Source organism: Ochotona curzoniae, unplaced genomic scaffold (assembly GCF_017591425.1).
Source record: "Ochotona curzoniae isolate NIBS_2020 unplaced genomic scaffold, NIBS_Ocur_1.0 contig_1014, whole genome shotgun sequence".
Classification (NCBI taxonomy): Eukaryota; Metazoa; Chordata; class Mammalia; order Lagomorpha; family Ochotonidae; genus Ochotona; species Ochotona curzoniae.
Window position 1 is genome coordinate 42,462,336 of NW_024464920.1, and position 21,792 is coordinate 42,484,127.

The 21,792-nt window shown below is 43.9% G+C and overlaps 1 protein-coding gene across 1 annotated transcript; it reads left to right on the plus strand.

Annotated features, from left to right (window-relative positions):
- Positions 1-5,057: 5,057 nt before the first annotated feature.
- On the plus strand, positions 5,058-20,758 carry TMEM263 (transmembrane protein 263). The gene is made up of 3 exons (XM_040984987.1): positions 5,058-5,260; positions 16,084-16,150; positions 18,062-20,758. The coding sequence occupies exons 2-3, from the start codon at positions 16,090-16,092 to the stop codon at positions 18,346-18,348; spliced, it is 348 nt and encodes a 115-aa protein (XP_040840921.1). The 5' UTR covers positions 5,058-5,260; positions 16,084-16,089; the 3' UTR covers positions 18,349-20,758.
- The last annotated feature ends 1,034 nt before the right edge of the window (positions 20,759-21,792 follow it).

The following is a 21,792-nucleotide window of genomic DNA, read 5'->3' on the forward strand; positions in this document are numbered from 1 at the left end:
GAAATGCCCTTGATGTCTCTGGGGGTGGTTTGGCCTCCTAAGACAAGGTGGCATTTAGTTGCTTCTCAGCAGCAGCGTGGGTCTAGCACTGTGGATTCCTTCTTTGGAGCGAAGTCCTCACTCAGGCCCCTGTCAGCACCCCAGATTTGATGTAAAGTCAAGCAAGGACTGTGGAATTCCCTCACATTTAGGGACAGTGGTGGGGATCATGTTGCTCTCTGCTTATCATTTCCTAGCAAAATGCTGTCTCTGGTAGTGGAGCTGGAGGAGCAGTGAATTGTGGCAGCATGTTTTGCTCCTCTCTCTATTGGCCTTCAGAGTCACTGTGCCATTTGCAGCTTTGTCACTTTTTAAAAAAATATTTATTTTATTTTTATTACAAAGTCAGATATACATAGAGGAGGAGAGACAAAGATCTTCCATCCAATGATTCACTCCCCAAGTGAGCACAACGGCCGGTGCTGTGCCGATCCGAAGCTGGGAGCCAGGAACTTCTTTACGGGTTTCCCACGTGGGTGCAGAGTCCAAGACTTTGGGCTGTCCTCGACTGCTTTCCCAGGCCACAAGCAGGGAACTGGATGGGAAGCATGGCCGCGGGATTAGAACCAATGCACATTTGGGATTTCAGTGTGTTCAAGGAGAGGACTTTAGCCACTAGGCCGTAGTGCCAGGCCCTACTCCCCAAATTTATTAAGCTCCTTTACAGTCAATCCTTCCACCTACCAGGCATCCACTGGTGTTTTCTTCCCTGTGCTTTGTCTTTTCTCAAATGTCACATAAACGACATCTTACAGTACATAGGCTTTTGTTTTGCATCCTTCATTTACCATGACACATTGAAGACTGACTTGTGTCTAGTAGTAGTTTGTTCCTTTTGTGGCTGACTAGGTTCCACTGCATGTAGACCACCATTTGCTAATCCATCAGCCAACTAAAGGTCCTTGCATGTTCATAGTTTCTGGTAAAACGTGTGTCCAGGTCTTTATGTGAATTAGTTTTCATTTGCCTTGGTAAATGTTTAGGAGTGGAACTCCTGGGTCATATGTAAATGTCACTTTGTAAGAACGTGCCAAACCATCTTCCCAAGTGTTTGTATCATTTGGTATCCCCACCAACCACATCTGAGGGTTTTAGTTGGTTAAAGGCAATTGAAAATACTTTAATGTTAATTAAGTAGTAGTCTTCCTTGTAGTTTTAATTTCCATTTCCCTAACGACTACGATGCTCAGCAGTACTTCAAGTGCTCATCTGCAATTCATGTATCCTTGTTAATGTGACACTTCAATTGTGCACATATTTAAAAAGTGGATGGTCTGAACGAGTTGTAAGCTTTTTCTAAAAACTTTATTTATTTTCTTTTTGAAAGGCAGAGTTGCAGAAAGGAGACAGAGATCTCCTGTCTGCTGGTTCACTCCCCAAATGGCTAAACTGGCTGGAGTTGAGCTGATTCGAAGCCAGGAGCCAAGGGCTTCTTCCTGGATTCATCTAGGCTCAGCTCTTCCTTTCTCTATAAAATTTGCCTTTCAAAAAAACTAAGTTTTTTTTTTAAAAAAGACATTTATTAAGACTTGGATTCATGTTACGTGATTGAGTGGAGGGTTTAAGGAAAGGGAACTTTGCTTTAAAACCAAATACTGAAAGAAAGTGGAAGTAATTCTATGATTGGGTGCTTTAATCTTATCTACAAAAAGGGAAGATTAGAATGAGGTTAAAGTATCTGGCAAAGAAACAACAGCTGCTTCTACCAGTTTTGCGTTTCCTTTCTGTATATTCCATTTGGCAGCTTGGACAGCATTCATATCTTTGTCTATGTCCTAACATTATATTCTTACTTTTGTTTCCATCCATCAAGATCATGAAGTGGCCTTGCCCTGATGTTGGTGTTTTTGCTTTTGCTCAGTGGAGCCCCAAGGTCTAGTTATGCAGGTCAATTCACAGCCTCCCTAAGGCATGGCTGTCAGCACTAGGTCATTGGCTGTTTTTCCTTCTCAGAATACAGTGGTTAAGAGCTCGTGATTGGGCATTGTGGCACAGCAAGTAAAACTGCTACCCGTGATGTTGGCATCCCATATGGACTCTGCTTCACATCCTGGGTGCTCTATTCTGATCAAGCTCCCTGCTGATACCCCAGGAAAAGCGGTAGAAGATGGTCCACGTGTGTGGGCCCCTAGCACCTACCTGTGAGATCGGGATGAAGGGCCTAGTTCTAACCTGGTTCTGTTCTGGCCATTCTGGCCATCTGGGGAGTGAACCAGCACACAAAAGATCTCTCCAAATACAACCCTTTGAAATACGTGAAATTCAAACACACACACACACACACACACACACACACCCCTGTGATTTAGAGTTAAGACAAAACTGTGTTTGGCCCCAGGGTCTGCTCTTGAATAGTTACAGGACCTGGCATAAATTACCTAGCTCAGTTTCTTCCTTTGGACACTCATAGTACTTGCCTTTACTGTACTGCTATTACAGTAGGAACAGCAGGCTGGCACTGTAACTTAGCAAGCTAATTCCCTGCCTGCAATGTTGGTATCCCATTTGGCCATCTGTTTATGTCCCAGCTGCTTCATGTCCTATCCAGCTTCCTAATATGGCTGGAAAAAGTAGAAGTGAATGACCCAAGTCCTTGGACCCCTGTACCCACATGGGAGATCTGGAAGAAGCTCCTGGCTCCTGGCTTCAGACTGGCTTAGCTTTGGTCATTGTGGTTACCTGGGGAGTGAACCAATGGATGGAACACCTTTCTTTCTCTCTCTCCTTTTCTCTCTCTCTAAATTTGCTTCCCCCGCCCCAAATTCTTAAAAAAAAAATATTCTATTAAAATTACAACTTGAAGGCGTTAAGGATTTGCAAAGACACAAAATTTCCTAAAATAGATGTGGAAATAAAGCTTCATTTTAATAATCTAAGAAAGGATTTTCACAAAATGGGACATAAGAACTTTGATGAATTCTGCCTGTAAAATAACAAGGCATGTCTTCCTGAAGCTCCTCTTGGTGCAGCAAGATACTCAAGATGGCATCCCTTTATGAAAGTCACTCCATTTCGACTACCACACTTGTTCTCATGTTAGGCCTACAAGTGGGTGGGCACTGAGTTGTGCTATTTTTATAGGTAAGACATTTGAGGCAGGCTCAGACTTACAGGAAATACATGACTATCAATCTATACTGGCAGTGTCAAATGGTTCTGATGAACTCAACACCTTCCAGAGCTTCCTTGGGACTCCCACGTGGGTGCAGGGGCCCAAGCACCGAACTAGCTTTTGCTGATTTCCCAGGTCATAAGCAGGGAACTGGATCTGAAGTGAAGCAGCAGAGAATCTGTCTGCAAAGTGGGTGGAGGCTTGACGTGCTATGCCAGGCCCAGGCACTTACACTTTTAGAAATTCTCTTGCAGAAAGAACTGCAAAGACAAGAGGAAACAAAGTGTCACGGTATAACTAATAATTCTGCCTAAATTTCAACCCTGAAAGGTCAGGCACATCCTGAAGAAAAGTTTCTGTGATAACAAGAAAATTAAAGAAATATGCATCATTTTCCAGGCAGGAAAAACAGAACTTAATATACAGATTCTGTGAGTCAATGACTCCATATACTGAAGCAACACGATTATTTTGCCTTCGAATTCGGAAACGCCAAATTATTTGCATAGTCTTAGTACAAGTGGGCAAAGTGGATTCACTCCTGATTTTATAAATGATGGAATGAAACTATCAACTGTATTTAATCCATGCTATTTCAGAACTGGATCAAAGCAGGCTTCTCCAGGATGCGCTCTTTGGTTAGAGCCTCCCTCTGTTATTGTTCAGTTACACCGCTTCATTATTGTGAATTACAGAAAACATCTTGTGAGGATTTTGCTTCACGTGTCTGTTTTGACTTGCTGATTAGATTGCGAAAGAAAAAAAAACAGTCACGTTTGTAAAAGGCCTTTCTTCCTTTACAAAGCCCTCTCACCTCACATCCAGCACCTTCTGAGCCTCTCAAAAACAAAACACCAACTCCAAGGGGAATCTACTGTTACCTGCAACATGTAGGTGTGCAAACAGTCCAGGGAAAGGTCCTAGCACTTCCTTAGTTAAGCGGCCCCTGCACAGCTTTTCTCTAAAGGACCTCCCGAGGTGGCAGTGGGCGCCCTGTCCCGATGCCAGCTGCCCCACAGCGCAGGGCGCCTGGGCACCTCGTTCTTCTCGGCGCCTCCGGGACAAGGAGCGCCCTGGCCAGGGCAGGGAGGCATCCGAGTCCCCGAGCCGCGCCAAGTCTCATCCCCGATTCTCTTTTTACTACTCAGCACTGACGCTGCTCTTCAAGCAAACTTCGCGCGCCGGGCGCTGGGCGACCGGGACGAACCAGAGGGGCTTTTATTCCCTCAGAGAGCTCAATTCTAGGACAGGGAAGAGTAAAAATAGCCAAAGACACAGAAGTCGGCAAAGTCTCACCCCATCACTCGGTCCACGAGGGCGGGTGGAAGGCACCGACGGGGAGGGCTGGGAGAGGACCCGGCTCGTGGTCAGTGTCCTGAGGGCGGCAGGTAAAGGGAGGACGCTGGAGCTCCTGGCCGAAGAACGAGCTGAGCTGGAGGAACCGGCGACCACCTCGCCTTGCCAAGGGTTAAGGTTCTGGACTGCGGTCCCCGTTACTCGGCGGGCGGAAATAAAGCTCCTCAGTCACCCGGGCCCATCCAGCTCTGGGCTTCAGGGAAAACGTCTCCCGGGTTTCGCGCCCCTCGCTCCATCTGATTGGACGACGGAGGAAAAGGGGCGGGGAGACCCCGGCAGGAGGCGCGCGCGCGCACACGCACACACACAGGCAGCCCGGCAGGGGCTTCCCACGAGTCCGGCGGGGGTGGGGGCGGGAGCGGTGCGCGTGCGCACGTCGGGAGGTGGCCGCGAGGTGCTGCTGGGAGGGCTGGGCGGTTCGAGAAACGGGTGGGCGAGTGCCGGGTGGGCACAGCAGGGGGCCTCGGGTGCGCGAGCGCGCGTGCGCCGGACGAGCCGGAGCAGCGGGAGGAGGCGGGGGCTGAGGAGGCTGCGGAGGGGGCGGGTCGCGTCGGGCGCCACGTCCGCAGCCAGAGGCCGCCGCTGCCGCCAACGGAGCCTTTTCCCTCTCGAGCCTGAGGAGAAAGTCTCCGGAGCCCGCATCTGCCCACGGCCGTGTCAGCTGCCTCCGCCGCCAGGGCCGCTTCGGCCCCCGTCCGTGCTGTCCGCTCTCCGCCCGGCCCCAGCCGCAGGCGCCGGCCCGCCACCCCGGCGGTGAGTCGGGATGGGAAGGCGGGGGGCACCGCGGCGGCTTCCTGCCTTCCTCCCTCGCCTCCTTCCGTTAGCTGCCCGCCACTTGTCTGCCAGCCTCGCGGGCCTGGCTGCTCCGAGCCGGGCTTTTCCAGGAGCAGGGGCGGAGGGGAGACGCTGAGCGGAGTCGGGGGCGGACGGGGGGTTCGCTTGCGGGGGGCTGCTCCTCGACTCCCTTTGGAAGCCTCCGCCGGGGTTCTAGTGCCTTGGGGATCAGGTTAAAAGGAGTTGGAGGGTCTGCAGGCGTCCACGGCCCGGGAGAGGGATGCGGCTGGGGTGGGGGGTGGGGTTGGGGTGCAGGGCTTCCTCACCCCACTCATTCCTGACCTGTTGATAAGACACCCTCTTGGGTTTTTCCCGGGTAAGAAGGCACCCATAGGCTCCTCTCCTACGCCCACCCTAAATCTCTAGTATGGAGATGGAGAGGGGGCGTCGGCGGTATCTGGGGGTGTTTGGGGAGCGCTGGAGCACCTCTGGGTGCCGGCAGTGTCCCCCTCTTCAGTCTCGATTTTAATGAAAAAACTGCCTGCCTGCTTGGCTCGCGCAGCTTCGTGGCTAGTGTCCAGGTCCTTACTTCCAGTCGGATCTCGCCCTCCCCCGGCCAGCCCTTCTCGCGTAGAAATTCTGGAACCCCGGGGAGTGGGGGTGTGCGGGGCGTCCAACGTGGAGCCGAGGAAGGCGGTGCCGGGCGCAGCCCTGGACACACGGCGCCTCCAGGGTCACTTTCTGCCTCTTGCCACGTCACTCCCTCTGCCAGAGAAAGACTTGCTGGTCGCGTCTGCAGGGACCAGCGGTTGGAGGACGGGCCCCGCCTGCAAGGGTTAAAGACACCTAGAGAAAGCAGGGAGTTGCTTTTGCATTGACTGCATCTTTGTGACAACGTGCCCGATTCCAAGAGACAATGCTTTATTTGCCTCCCGGTGGTTTTTGTTAGATGCTGTTGTTTAACCTTTAAGATGTCCACTGGTGCGGGTGCGGACCCTCGGGTCACACGAACGCGTCTGTGCGCCCTCCCAGGCCTGCCCCTGATATGGAAGCGCTTAAGTCATTTTTAATAAACCATATGCATCCTGTTTTTGCTTTTCCGCTCTCATTGCTTTAGTCTGTTACAACAAAAGTACCAGAAAACAAGCGCAGTAGAGAATTTGCCCACACATAGGAAGCACAGTAGGAAAAAGTTTTGAAGTGGTTGCTGCATTAGGAATCAATACACAGATATGTGTGTGCGCTGTTTTTTTTTTTTTTTAAACTCTGAGAAAAGCTTTGCCTTTCTTTGTTTCAATCATTGGGTATTTGCTCTTTCCATTTCCTGAAGACACCTCACTGGGTTTTGTGTATAAACACTTTTAAGAATAGGGTCTTTGTGTGCCCGTCCGGCATACCTCTGACCTAGACAGAAGTCTGTCACCTGGTGGGAGTGCCAGTGTTGTCGAACCAATGAGCAATGTAGTGAAGCTGGTGGACTCCTTGGTCTTCTAACTATTGTTTCATTTCAAGACGGCTCTTGAGACTTGCCATTTGGACACTGACAGGTGTTACTTATCACTGGATGTGCACTTTCATGGACCTTATACTGGCAGATTGCCTTGTCTTCTCTCCTTGTTTCTGGCAAGTCAGTTCGCTGTTGACTTAATGGGCATGGGCCAGTTTTAAAAGTAGCCTGTTCCGGATGATAACTAAACTAACTAGAGAAGGCTAAAAACAGTGAACTGGTGTTCTGATGGGCACTGCTTACCAGAGTAGGAAGAAGTAAGTTCTGTGGACATACATTCCTGAGTTCCCTTACAGTTTGTAGCAAAGAAGCTAGAACATGAGAGTGAGGATGTGGCATGGTTCCTGTAGATAGACTATGTAGAAGAACTTAGCGAATTCATTGGTACAATGTTGTCTAATGACAGATTGTGAGCAGCTTAGAAGGCATGCTGTTGTGCTCTGTACTTTGTGGTTAGATCTTATAAGCGTTTTATAACTTAATTTGATACACATGAATAAAACCTTTTAACCGACACCTACCAGGTGTTTGTTTACTGACTTTTAAACATGAAAATGATACATTTCTGCTATTTGTGGGTTTCAGTTATTTTTAAAATTTTATTTTTAAAAAATATTTATTTTTATTGCAAAGTCAGATATACAGAGAGGAGGAGAGACAGAAAGGAAGATCTTCCGTCCGATGACTCACTCTCCAAATGACTGCAATGGCCGGTGCTGCACCGATCTGAAGCCAGGATCCAGGAACTTCCTCCAGGTCTCCCACCTGGGTTCAGGAACTCAAGGCTTTGGGCCATCCTTGACTGCTTTCCCAGGCCACAAGCAGGGAGCTGGATGGGAAGCAGGGCTGCCAGGATTAGAATTGGTGCCTATATGGGGTCCTGGCACGTCCAAAGTGAGTACTTTAGCTGCTAGGCCTCCATGCCAGGCCCTCAGTCATATTTTAATATAAAAACTTAAAGGTTTTATTCACAATGACAAGAGAATACACATTTGTCTATGGGTGTTACCCCTCTATGTACCAAAGGAATTTATTCAACACTGACACACTATATAAAGCTTAACTACAAAATACAGAGCACCACAGTTTACCTTGAGAGTTGCCACAGAAGCTGTTGTTAAGAAGTATCAGGGGGTTTTTTTTGTAAGAAAAAGACAATGAGGATTACATAATTCTTCTATCCATTCTATATAAACTTGGCCACATTCTTAATGCCCATGTTCTAGCTTCTTCATTAAAAAAAACTGCCGGTCTCAAAAAGATGTTTATACAAAAGTTCTATTATTGGAATAAATTACCCCTTTGGGAATAGTGTTGGTTATTCTTGCTTAATATATTTACCATCATATTTATACTGAACAAGAATTATTTCTCCTTAAAAAGCTGAAAGTAATTGCTAATGAATTTATAGTTATGATGTTCAATCTGTAGCAAAGAAGTGCTATATCTTGTACTTTCTTAAAAAGCTGCTTACAGCTAGTTTTAATTGGTGTTGTAATAGTGCTCATATGCCAGCACCGAAAGCTAGAACTTATTTATGTCCATAGACTGTTGTCCTGGTCTAGGACTACTTATTATCTGTAATTATTGCCTTTCTTGGGAGTTTATTTGCATACACACACAAAAGTTTATATATAAACTTGTGAATATTATGAGCTCTTAGAGACCAGATATATTTTGTTGCTTGAATGAGTGAATGACTGAGCTGGTAAGTACTAAATGTATACTCATACCCTGTGGTTTATCAACTGGTTAGCACAGTTCCTCTGTATGTTTAATCACACTGAAATTTTTAGTGTTGGACAGGGTAATAGTACAGTTTAAGTATATGTTGAAGTAATGATTCAATTGATCACAGATTGGTATATATAATTTGTTTAATGTATCATTTGAAGGTGACATTTACAAGTTGTTGTTTTGACGCTTTCACTGTCCGTTGGTACTTGACCCTCATCTATCATTTTAAGTTTTATTGCACAGTTTTAGGACATTGGGGTTGTACTGGTCTTCAGGGTCTCTTTGAGTGGTGATGAGCAGGGTGGTAATATAGTGGTCCCACCTTACTCTGGACTTTGCTTCTCATAGTCCCTATTACTATCAACCGCAGTCAGTGGAGGCTTGAGAAAATGAAATGCAAAAGTCTAGAAATTAAAAAAAAAACAAGCCTTATTTATTTTTATTAGAATGTGTGATTTCCAGAGAGAAAGAGATACACCGAGAAAGAGCTTCCATCCACTGGTATACTCCTCAATGGCTGCAATGGCCGGAACTAAGCCGATCCGAAGCCGGAGCCAGGAGCTCCTTCCGGGTCTCCCACACGGGTGCATAGTCCCAGGGTTTTGGCCTGTCCTGGACACTTTCCCAGGCCACAAGCAGGGAGCTGGATGGGAAATGGAGCAGCCGGGACATGAGCCAGTGTCTATATGGGATCCTGGCACGTGCAAGGTGAGGACTCCAGCTTTTAGGCTACAGTGCCAGGCCTTCAAGTCTGTACGTTTTAAATAGTTATTCAGAATAGTTTAGAGATCTCATGCCTTCCAGTTTTTTCTCGTGATCCAGCACATCCTTGCTTTATACACTACGAGCCCATTAGTCAGCTAGCTGCCTCAGTTATCAGGTGGCGTGTTGCGTAGATTGTTGACTGTCACAGTGCTTGTGTCAAAGAACCTTTATTGTCTTAATAGTGATCCCAAAGCACGAGAGCAGTGATGCTGGCAGTTTGAATATATCAAAGAGTGTCCTCTAAGAGAGGGTGAAAATATAATAAGATGGCTGCAGTAGCCAGTGGTGGACCAGACTGCTCAGGAGCTTCATCAGTGTCTCCCATGTGGGTGGCAGGGCTTTTCCCAGGCTGTAAGTAGGGAGTTGGATTGGAAGTGGAGCAGTGGGGACACGAACCACTGCGCATGTGGCATGCCCACATTGTAGGCAGCAGTTTTACATGCTGTGCCATGCTACTGGTTCTTCAGGATGACTTTTGATCTGGCAGTTAAGATACCTGCGTCATCCAACAGCTCCACTCCCGACACCAGCTCTCTGCTAATGCTGCAGACCCTGGAAGATAGGACTGGCTTAGGGAACTGGGTTGCTGCCTTCCATGTGGGAGACCTCGATTATGCTCCTGACTCCTGGCTCCCAGCCCTAGGGGTGGCCCAGGCCTGGTTTCTTGGGCTTTGGGGGGCAGTGTACCAGTGGATGGGAGTATTTTTTCTCTGTCCATTTCTTTTTTCCTCTCTCCACCTTCCCTTTCACACTTAAAGTAATCAAAGAAGATTAGAAAAAGCCATTTGCTAATTTATTTTAAAGCATGGCTTTGGCTTAGTATAAAAAAAATTAAAATGTGGGCTGTATATTAGATACATGTTTTCTTGTAATGCTTATGCGTAATGTGGATGTAGACATTTTTTATTCCACAAATATAGCATGGTAGCTTACAGCAAAGTCATACACCAGCAAAACTGTATAAATAAGATACGCAGATATCAAACGAGTAAGAGTGGAGGGCATGAAGGGGTGGGTGTGAAGGGACAGAGGGACACAGGTTGGGATTTTGGTTAAGATTCCTGGAAGTCAAAGGGAAATACCACATTTTAAATTTTATCTTAAAATGTTTATTTGAAAAAGTGGCAGAGAAAGGGAGAGAGAGATCTGTTTTCTGGCTCACTTCCCAAATGACTGCTGCAGCCAGAACTGGGCCAGGTCGGAGTCAGGAACTCCGTTATGGCAGGGGCCCAAGTTCTTGGGCCAGCTTCTGCTGCCCTCCCATATGCATTAGCAGGAGCTGGATCGGAATTGGAGCAGCCAGGAGTTAGATGACACTGATCTAGGATGTGAGCATTGCACACAGTAGCTTAACCCACTGCACCATAGTGCAGGCCCTATTTTTTATGTAATTAAAAAAAAGTCTCTGAAAGAAAACATGTAAAATATTTGGGAGCATTGACAGTTTCTGAATAATTACTTTTATTATTATTATTATTATTTTTTATTGGAAAGGCGGATATACAGAGAGGAAGATCTTCTGTCCGATGATTCACTCCCCAAGTAAGCGACAGCAATGGCTGGAGCTGAGCCAATCCGAAGCCAAGAGCCTCTTCTGGGTCTCCCACGCGGGTGCAGGGTCCCAAAGCTTTGGGCCGTCCTCGACTGCTCTCCCGGGTCACAGGCAGGGAGCTGGAAGGGAAGTGGGGCTGCCAGGATAGAACTGGCACCCATATGGGATCCCGGGCGTGCAAGGCGAGGACCTTAACCACTGCGCCACCGCACTGGGCCCTCTGAATAATTACTTTTAAAGAAAGATATTAATGTGGAGTTCTTATCAGAGGTATCAAGTGATGGAGTGGGTAATGTCCTTGATCCAAGTAAATAACCTGTGTAAGACTGTCAGGGTGTCCTTACCAGTGACAAGCTGAAACAAACTGCTCTAGCTTTCAAGTAAAAGCAAAACCTAGGGATGTCATTTTCTTAAAGCATTATATGATGGAAGTATATTAGTTTTGGCATAATTAACTTAATCTGCAGATAAAAGCCTAAAATAGCTAGCACCAGATAAACTGCATAAATTTTTAAAATGCAATTATGGACCAGGCATTGTGCAGTGGGTTAAACTGTTTTTTTTTTTTTTTAAGATTTATTTTTACTGGAAAGACAGATATACAGAGAGGAGGAGAGATAGAGAGGAAGATCTTCCATCCAATGATTGACTCCCCAAGTGAGCGCAATGGCTGGAGCTGTGCCAATCCGAAGCCAGGAGCCAGGAGCTCTTCCAGGTCTCCCATGCGGGTACAGGATCCCAAAGCATTGGACCGTCCTTGACTGCTTTCCCAGGCCACAAGCAGGGAGCTGGATGGGAAGCGGAGCTGCCGGGATTAGAACCGGCGCCCATATGGGATGTCAGCACGTGCAAGGCGAGGACCTTAACCATTATGCCATCATGCCGGGCCTGGTTAAACTGTTTCTTGAGATACCTCTGTCTATGGGCCCAGTGCGGTAGCCTTACAGCTAAAGTCCTTTCCTTGCATGCACAGGGATCCCATATGGGTGCCTGTTCTAATTGCAGTGGCCCCGCTTCCCATTCAGCTCCCTGCCTGTGGCCTTGGAGGGCAGTCAAGGAAGGCTCAAAGCCTTGGGACCCTGCAGCCTTGGGAGACTCTGGGCTCATGGCTTCAGATGGGTTCACCTCTGGTCATTGGGGCCACATGGGGAGTGAATCATTGGACAGAACATCTTTGTCTCTTCTCCTCTTTGTATATCCAACTTTCCAATAGAAATAAAATAAATCTAATATATTTATAATGAGATACCTCTGTCGCATATTGGAGTTCCTGGGCAGTCCAGGCTGCTCTGCTTCCAATCCACTTTCCTGCTAGCACACCCCAAGAGGCAGGAGATGATGGCTAAAGTTTCAGGGTCCTGTCCACTCGCGTGGGGCAGTTTTTATGAACACTTTGGTATACTTCTTCCAATCTTTTTGTCTTCGTATTCCTTAAAAAATTAGATCAGTGACACATGCCTTTTATACTAGTCTCTAAGTGTAACAGTAGCATTTTTCTCTAGCCTAAACATTTGATCTTCATAAGTTATTATAACACTTTCACTGTATATATCTTTTAGGAAGCTTATAAATCTTTTGTTTTCTGTGAAGCTATTCCTTATTTCCCTATAAATTCTCAAGTGTTACATTTTTGCTTTTTTTTTTTTTCTGTTCACCTTAAAAAAGCAGTCTAGCTGCGGTTGTTTTTTTATTACCGTTTTTCTTGATCCTATTAGATAGTCTGTCCAACTCCTCTCCCTCCACTTCAGATCAACTCTGGCTGGCCCCTGAAGTCCACTTGGATGCTCTGAAGGCATCTTAGAAACAGATTGTTCAAAAACAAGCCCTTCATCTCTCAGAAGTGATTTCTCTTCTGATGTCTCATCATCATACTCCGTCTGCCCTCCTAGAGTCTCCCTTTCTCACATTAGTACTAAGGTCATATTCTAGAATCAAGATGACGGCAGAGTGCACACATTTGAGATGACGAAGAAACATTAGACAGGGTAAAGGAAGAGAGCAGATTATAGAAAAAGATAGGAAGGAGGTCAACAGGGAGGTACCTGGAGAACCCCTGGACACAGAGAAGAGGTGATGACAGCGGAGTGGTGTTACAGGGAACAGAAGGCCCACCAGCCACCAGTAAGCTGTGGTCCAGACTCCAGCAACAACCAGGGATCCAGTGGCAGCCACAAATCAGCCCTTGCAGCAGCCAGGTGGGAGCTTGGGTTCCTCAGGGGAGCTCAGGAGGTGAAGTCAGGGTGGGACTGGCCAATCCTGCCGAATACTTTGGCCCAGCAACGAACCCAAGGGGAATTGTGGACTCCATGGGGTGGACTGGTGGCAGGATGGAGCTAGCAGCACAGGGATCAAGCGCCAGAGTGGGAGCGTTTCCAACTAGTCACACTGGCTGATCTCATGGGGAGGACAGCACCAGCCTCGTGTCCTGCAGGATTTGTGTGGTCCCCGGATGGAAAGCCAACAGCCCTGGCCCTCTGGCCGTGCTCCGCTGGGTGCCATTTTGTGTGTTTAGACAAGATCAGTGCTGCAGATAAACCAGTTCTCTGGGACAATTGGTGTCTTCCTAACCCAGCACACTGATTGAACGTAAAAACTGACTTGTAGACCTGTAGGTAATACATCTTAGAAATCTGCACTAAGAAAAAAAAACAAACCATACAGGATTGCAATGTCAAAAGTTAAAAGAAGAGACAGCGGCATAATGAATGTTACCAAAGACTCCCCCGTAAAGGAACAAAAGCCTCCAACACCCTCAGAGATAACCGAGGAAGACACTGAAAAATGGGGAACATGGAATTCAGAAAACTTATTATAAAGCTTCTGACCAACAGTGAGAAGCACATAATACAAGAGTTCAAAGAATTTAAAGAATTTGTTACACAGGAAATAAATCAAATGAAAGCTGACATTTCAGAAGTTAGGATTACAGTGGAGCAAATTACAAGTTTAATGGAGAGTCTAAAAAGTTGAATGAAGCAGAAGAAAGAATATCAGAATTGGAAGATATTTCCTGTCATGGGGGAAACAAACAAAATACTGAGGTTATATTCTACTTTATATAAAGAAATTCAAGGAATGCTAGTCATATATCAGACATTGATTAGGGCTCTGGAAATGGAACAGTAAATGAAGCAGCCCTTGTTTTCTGGAGCTAACATTCTAATTGGGAACACAGAAAGATAAATATACAGGAATTTAAAAGCCTAATGGAAAATTGAATTGAAAAGTATCTATTTTGGTGCCCAAAAAATCCAGGTAGTTTTTTTCATCATATGCATTTCCATGAAATTTTTAAGACCGTTGTGTGGATGGACTATCACGTGGGAGCGAAAGCTGTGAAGAAAATAGAGAACAGAAAGCTAAAAAGTCATGGGATCGTAGAGGATACTCATTGCAAGGTCACCAGGAAATGTCCTCTCACGGGCGGGGGGGAGGGGTATTTGCCCAAACACCTGAATGGAATTAAGAGCAAGAGCATCTCCGAAAGTATAAACAAGGAACTCTATTATTAGAATGGAATGGTAGATGACAACATCAGAGTGGAAAGGAAGATTATGTTTCTGTGCCCAAGGCCAAGGTGCAAGGAGAGCAAAGGTGGAAATTTGGAGACCAGTTCAGAGATTTTGCAGTAATACAATAGTGTATATTTGCCTAGATGGCTTAAACTGAAGTGGTTGTAGAAGTGATAAGTCATATTATAGGTGCTGGTGTTTAGTCTAATGGTTAAGATACCCACATCCTACATCTGAGTCCCTGGATTTGATTTCCAGCTCTGGCTCCCAACTTCAGTTTCCTGATCATGCAGATCCTGGAGGTAATTGTGAGTGCTCAAGGTGGCCTGAATTGAAATGGGACCGCTGACTCACCACAGCCTAACCTGGAAGATGAACCAGTAGAAAGGACCTCTGTCTCTTAAGTGAAAGTTTGAAAGAAAAAAAAAAAACCCAACACTTCTTTGCTGACCTTTTGCTGGCTGCCTTATTCACTTAAAAAGCAGCCTCCATTATTACTTGCAGTGATGTGATCCAGACCTCATTCTTGGAATTCCTCTTCTGCTGCCCTTTGGTGTGGCCCCTGCCATACTGTTTTCTTGGTGGTTTTTGCTGCTGCAGGTAGGGTCAGACGCCCAGGCCCTGGCTCCTGCAGTTTCTGTTTGGGGAACTTCTTTGCTTACCACCTTCTGCTTTGGGGTATCATAGCAATGTCCTAGGCTTCACACACTTACCATTTAAAATACTACACAGCCTCCTCCCTCCTGTTTTCCGATAGCATTTAGCACCATTTGAGTGTCATGAAGGCAGGGATTCTAGGATCTGCACTGATCAATTTTTTTTGACTAATGCGTTAAACCCCAGTGTTGGTTTTCACAGCATCCTTTATGATTTCTGTTGCGTAGGCAACAGAATCTAAGCTTCAAGGATGTATGACTCAGAAATACTCAGATGACTCCTGGGGTACAATCCTAGTTTTCTGACCCAGCAAGACAGATTTTGAATTGATCTAAAAACAACAAAAAAGTCACTGGAATCTTTTACTGATTCAGATAGATGATGTCATCTGTGGTAAGAGGGATTACCATTTGTTTTTCTCACATGGAATACCTTCTTTAGCTTCAGAGTTTTATTTAAACTTTTAAAGTAAAGTACAAGTTAACCAGTATTCTATAGGAGAAAACATATTTTTTCTTTTGACCACCTTACCAATGAACTTTATTTCAGTCGGTAATTTCCAGTTTAAATAGAATTATTACAGTATAGTAGCTTACACGATACATAGCTTACATTGTGTTTCAAATAAGATTTGTCTATTGGTGTAATTTAAAGTATTTCTTACAGATTACAATTTCAAGTAGGAGACACAAGATAATGTATATAGGCTTGTGATGGGCATTTTAAAATGGTAAGCCGAAGGGGCCAGCCTCCCGTATAGACACTGGTTAGAATCCTGGCAGCTCTGCTTCCCATCTAGTTCTCTGCTAATGGTGTGGGAAAGCCACAAAGGATGGCCTAGGTGCTTGGGTTCCTGCATCTATGTGGGGGACTGGGGTGAAGCTCCTGGCTTTGGGACCTGGCCCAGCCCCTGGCTGTTGTAGGCATCTGAGGAGTGAACCAGCTTGCTCATTTGCTTGGACTTTCAAATATATGAAACTTTTTTTTTAAATCATAGCAGTAAAGCCTTAGCATGTGATAAGAGACTGACATGTTCAATTTAAAATGAAATATGTTTTTATGGTTTCTTTAGGAGATCATGAATCAGGCAGATAAAAATCAAGATATTCCATCATACCTTAATGATGAGCCACCAGAAGGTAAGTATGCATTTTTACAGTAAGAATGTAAAAAAAGTCTGAGTGAATAAAAAGTGATTTTATTAACTCTAAAGACAGGTAACCTAGTTACTTTGTTATGTTCTAAAAATAATTGAAGATAAACATTTTTACCTCTAATAAGAGAACATTATATATTGGTGGAGACACAACTTGATTTTTATTATGTGAGGAATTTTCCTGTCACTCTTACTCTTTGAAGACTATTTCACAAGTAAGAATATGATTTGTAAGGGGTGGGGTGGATACAGAGGATGGACTGTTTTGTTTTTATGCCCCGTGTACAAAACCTGTATGGTGACATTTGAGATTTTTCAGCAGGATTCAATTTAATTTTTTTTTTCTCTTTTGAGAGGCAGGAACAGATCTATTTACTGGTTCTCTTCCCAAATGCCCTCCACAGCAGGGGCTGGGCCAGGCTGACTGGGAGCCAGAGCTCCATCTAGGGCTCTTCTGGGAGGAGTAGGAACCTAACTGCTTGAGCTAGCACCTGCTCTTCCCCAGGGCACGCATCAACAGGAAGCTTACCTGGAAGCAGAGCTGGGACTCAACCAAGGCACTGTTAGTATGGAATATGAGTGTCCTAATTGCTGTGCTAAATGCCTGCCCCCTGAATAAAAATGATTTTAGGGCCCGGCTCGATGGTGCAGTGGTTAAGGTCCTCGCCTTGCATGCCCAGGATCCCATATGGGCGCCGGTTCTAATCCTGGCAGCCCCACTTCCCTTCCAGCTCCCCGCCTGTGGCCTGGGAAAGCAGTTGAGGACAGCCCAAGGCTTTGGGACCCTGCACCCATGCAGGAGACCTGGAAGAGGCTCCTGGCTTTGGATCGGCATAGCATCGGCCGTTGAGCTCACTTGAGGAGTGAATCATCGGACGGAAGATCTTCCTCTCTGTCTCTCTTCTCTGTATATCCACTTTTCCAATAAAAATAATAAAAAAATAAATCTTTAAAAAAGTGGTGGCTTAACCTAAAAAAAAAAAAGATTTTAGATAGACAATAGAATTTTAAAGATAGATAGTATCCTGTATTTACTTAGCATTAATTCTTTAAAATTTTCACCAAGAAATGCATATAGTAGAGATCTAAATATACGTAAATCAGTAGTTCTTAAACTTCTTGGTTTCAGGATGGTTTTAAATTAAGAAAATGAGGTTTCAGAGCTTGTGTCATTGTATTAGGAATAAAAATGAAGAAATTTGAATATCCAATGAGAGAACCAAATGTTAATGCATTTTTGTGAAAAGTATCTTTTCCCAAAATAAAATAGGGTGATGTTTATATGTTTTCTGAAGAACGCTGTATATGCTTGCATTAAATGGAACACAGCAGATTCTTGCAGCTATGTCCTCATTTGCTCTGTTGAACATCATTAGCTTCTGGGAAGCTTTTCTGTAGACAGTAACAGAATACAACATCCTCATATTATTAAGAAGAGTTGTCACTGGGGTGAAATGATCTCAGGGATTCCCAGGAGTACTACCAGACCATACATTGAGAACCACTACTTTATAGGAAGACTGCTTCAAAAATGATTAAACTGTAGCAAGGAAATGAAAGCTAGAATTTTTTTCATGTTCTTTTGGACATGTTTTAAGATTATTAGCAATAAAATTAGAAACCAAGAAAACATGTAAAATAGATCCTGAAGTTTAGTGCTCTGTGAAAGCTGTCCAGTGTCTAAAGCATTTATTTTCCTAGATACCAAGATTTAGCATAGGACCAACATTTGTAAATATGTGTGTGCAACTGTGCTCTTGAGGGAAGTGCATTTCACTCTTACGGTCAGTTGGGGTGGCTGGCCTTACCAAATCAACCTCCTAGTTGTGAGGAATTCGGGGTTTGCTTCAGTTAAAAAAGAAATGATATCTGTTTCATATTTTTCTTTCATTAGGTTCAATGAAAGATCATCCACAGCAGCAGCCAGGCATGTTGTCTCGTGTGACTGGAGGTCTCTTCAGTGTTACAAAGGGAGCTGTTGGTGCCACCATTGGTGGTGTGGCTTGGATTGGTGGAAAGAGTCTGGAGGTGACCAAAACAGCTGTTACAACTGTGCCTTCCATGGGAATAGGGCTGGTCAAAGGGGGTGTGTCTGCAGTGGCTGGAGGTGTGACAGCTGTTGGGTCTGCTGTTGCAAACAAAGTGCCCTTAACAGGAAAGAAGAAAGACAAGTCTGACTAAAGCATGGAGATATTTGTACTCTCCACAGCACTATGATGCCAGTGGCATTGAATTGCTCAATTATGGACTACAACCAGGTCACTTGTTTTGGACATTTATCTTCTAAACTGCTGTGTTGAAAGTATTGATGACTGGCCTTCGTCTACCAAGAAGAGACCAATACTAGCACAGTGTATGAAGGTTTCTCGTACTTAAATTCCAGCTTTTTATCTGGTAAAATGTTACACTCACTTGGTTGTACCTGAAGATATGGTATGTTGAATATTTACTATAAGTCTCACAGTTTGACTAAAAATGTGAAAGTTGAGTTTAGTAGATGATCTTTACAGTTCCATATGTACGATGTGCCAGGTGACTCATCTGCCCCTTAAGAAGGGCGTCTTGAACTACATAAACTGTACCTTTGATGTGCCTAATAGTTTCAGATGTCTTAGTTTTTTATAATCATAGTTGATAAGGCCAAGAGGCATTCTTTTCTTATTTAGGCTGGCAAAAGTAGCAGGAATTAGAAAAGTGTAACAGAAAAAAATGGTTTATGATGCAGAGTGTTAGCCATCTTTCATTAGAGAGTTCATTTTATTCATTTAATCATTGATGCCTTACCAAAAAAAAAAAACATGTTTTCTAACACCCTAAGTATATTGTTATTATCTATGAATTCTTTTAAAGATTGGTTGCAAAATTATTTTTCCACCTTAAGGATCTCAGGAGTTGTGAGGTAAGGCATTTCTTGGCTGTCAGCTGGGTGAGATAGTGCTTGTGAGCTGTCTTGTTAGAGGTGGTTAAAAGAAAGTTGTGTTTCAGCTGGCTGCACCATTAATACACTTCACATGTTTAACGAACATTCGTTCCTGAGCAGAAGCTATGTAGAAAGTGTTTGAAGAAGGAATAATTGAAGAGTTAACTTAAAGCATCCAAGACATAAAAGAATCTTTTAGAAGGACTTACATTATTAGCAGTTTTCCTTTTTAAAAACAATCAGAGATATGTGAGGATTGACTTTTAAATGGAATGAAATGGGTTCTGTAGAATAGCTTTGAATGTAAAAAAATAAAGTATGTTCAAAGACTTATGTAGGCTTTCAGAATATGTTATATTACAGTCTTTTAAAACATCGGTACTCTATCAGTTTTTCAAACCCGTTTCAGGCAGGGAATTGAAGTTTTTGATTACAGAAGATAGACATGTCATATCTTACATGTGTCTCATTCATTTTCAAAGAGTATGAATAAGCTGGAATTAATTTTTGTTTCATGTTTAAGTTTCTTAAAAATTTAGCAACAGGCATACATATATTTGTCATTCCTTTTAACTAAAGGTTATAATTCAAGTGTGGAAAATTTTAGTTTTTCCTGTACTTAGGTTTAGAAATGTGTCTCCATTCTGTTGATGTGGGGCATCAGGTAACCCTGTTGTAAATAAACCAGTGTTCTTGCGAGCTTCAAACAGGTCGCTCCTAACACCACAGGCTCAGATGCTTGTCAACTACCAAGAGGACTACAGCAGATGAACAAGAGAGTAACAACTTTTAATAACTCTCATAGATACCAATGGGTTTTAAGCAAGTATATAAATGTTCTTGAATGTTCATACTATACAGAAACTGAAAGGTCATTAGGAAGTTCAGCTCATAAGGAATTTAGTAATTTATTTCATGTAATAGGATTTAAGGTGTATTTGCTATGTCTGTGGTCACTTGGCCCTATGATTAGCAAAAAAGTTTTTTATTTTTTCCTAAAATACCAAAATTAATGAACACTAAGTCTAAATAATTGTGTGAGAGAACTTGTTTCCTGCTGTTTGGAAGACATTACTACTTCATTGCTAGATCTATCTTCTAATTTATCTTTAGTCATGGGCTCTGCTGCGCATTGTACCTGAATTTCTAAGTATAGATTTTTTGCCTATTTATTTTCAACTTTGTGTCTTTAATATCTCTTAGGGAAAAATAGTTGTAATTTCTGCTACAGAAAAGCCACCTGGCATATGTCGGGTCCTCAAGATTATTCTAAACTGCGTTTCTCCACAGGAGCTTTGGCAGCGATAGCCGAGAACTCTGCAGGCGTAGTTACCATAGGTTCTTGTGGAGATGGACTTGCCATTTGACATGTACAGCTGTTTGAGACTTTTTATTTACACAGACTAGCAGTTTGACCTGTTAAACAGGATTAGTTCACTTTAAGAAACTAAGGTTGTTGTGTACACCTGGAGACCTCTGTTATTCAGCAGTCTTCTGAGTGGCTATTTGACACACCAGTATAAACTCGGGTGGCCCCCATGAATTACTGATCTAATTATATTGCTATTATGAATACTGTTATTAGTGAAAATGTCAGATGAAAATAACTGAATTTTTTTTGTATTAAAGGGATGGGAAAACATGAATCTGATAATAAAAGCACTATGATCTGCAAAAAATGGAATGTTTCATAAAGAAATAAATGATACTTTAATACAGGGTCCTCTGAAAAATTTTACTGTGGCAGTTCAGAAAGTGCTACAGCCAATTCAAAATTTTATGGTAGCACTGTACAAACATACATCCTCAACACAACAGTGAAATACAAATTTGTTAAACACCTGTAATAAAAGTTTAAAATGCAGATTTGTTCTGTGTTTTACCCCAGTTAGATGAATCTGCAGGATGAGGTCCAGGGCTGTACTTGACCTTCTTCTGCAGGTTATTCTTGTGCACATTTAAGTGTGAAAACCAATGAATTGCAAAGTAAGGAGTATGCAGCTGTTGGGCCTTGTGTAGCCTCTGATGACAGGGAGGAGGATAGGACAGAGCTATTTACTGGGCACCTGCTAACCTGCCAGATCCTGTTTAAACATCATCCAGTGGAATCAGAATGAGGTGCATATGAGGAAAGTATCTCTTTTCCTTTTTTGAAGATACAGAACAGCCTAACTTTCAGTGCAATTTCTCGTAACACTTTAGAATCAGCAGTCAGTTTCTCTAGTGTATGTCCAGAAGTAAAAGGTTGCTGGTTGGTAATTCTTTTTTTTTTTCAAGATTTATTTATTTTTGTTGGAAAGTCAGATATACAGAGAGAAAGATCTTCCATCCTCTGATTCACTCTCCAAGGGACCGAAACAGCCAGAGCTGAGCTGATCTGAAGCCAGGAGCCAGGAACTTCTTCCAGATCTCCCACACGGGTGCAGGGTCCCAAGGCTTTGGGCCATCCTCAACTGCTTTCCCAGGCCACAAGCAGGGAGCTGCCAAGATTAGAACTGGCACTCATATGGGATCCTAGCACATTCAAGGCAAGGACTAGCCGCTAGGCTACCTTGCAAGACAACTCATTCTTACTCTAATGTTGACACTCAGCCTCATCTTGACTCACTGGGCTGTTGGACTTGAAGCTCATTAGAATTAACCACTTTGGTGGTTAATTACAGTTTGTCATAGAAGTGAATTTTGTATATTTATACATAAGTTGC

What these genes read in the sequence shown, in the direction of transcription:
- TMEM263 (XM_040984987.1), top strand. Translation starts at nt 16,090, where the DNA reads ATGAATCAGGCAGATAAAAATCAAGATATTCCATCATACCTTAATGAT. An exon ending in TAATGATGAGCCACCAGAAG is followed by an intron (nt 16,151 to 18,061) that starts GTAAGTATGCAT and finishes TTCTTTCATTAG; the next exon opens with GTTCAATGAAAGATCATCCA.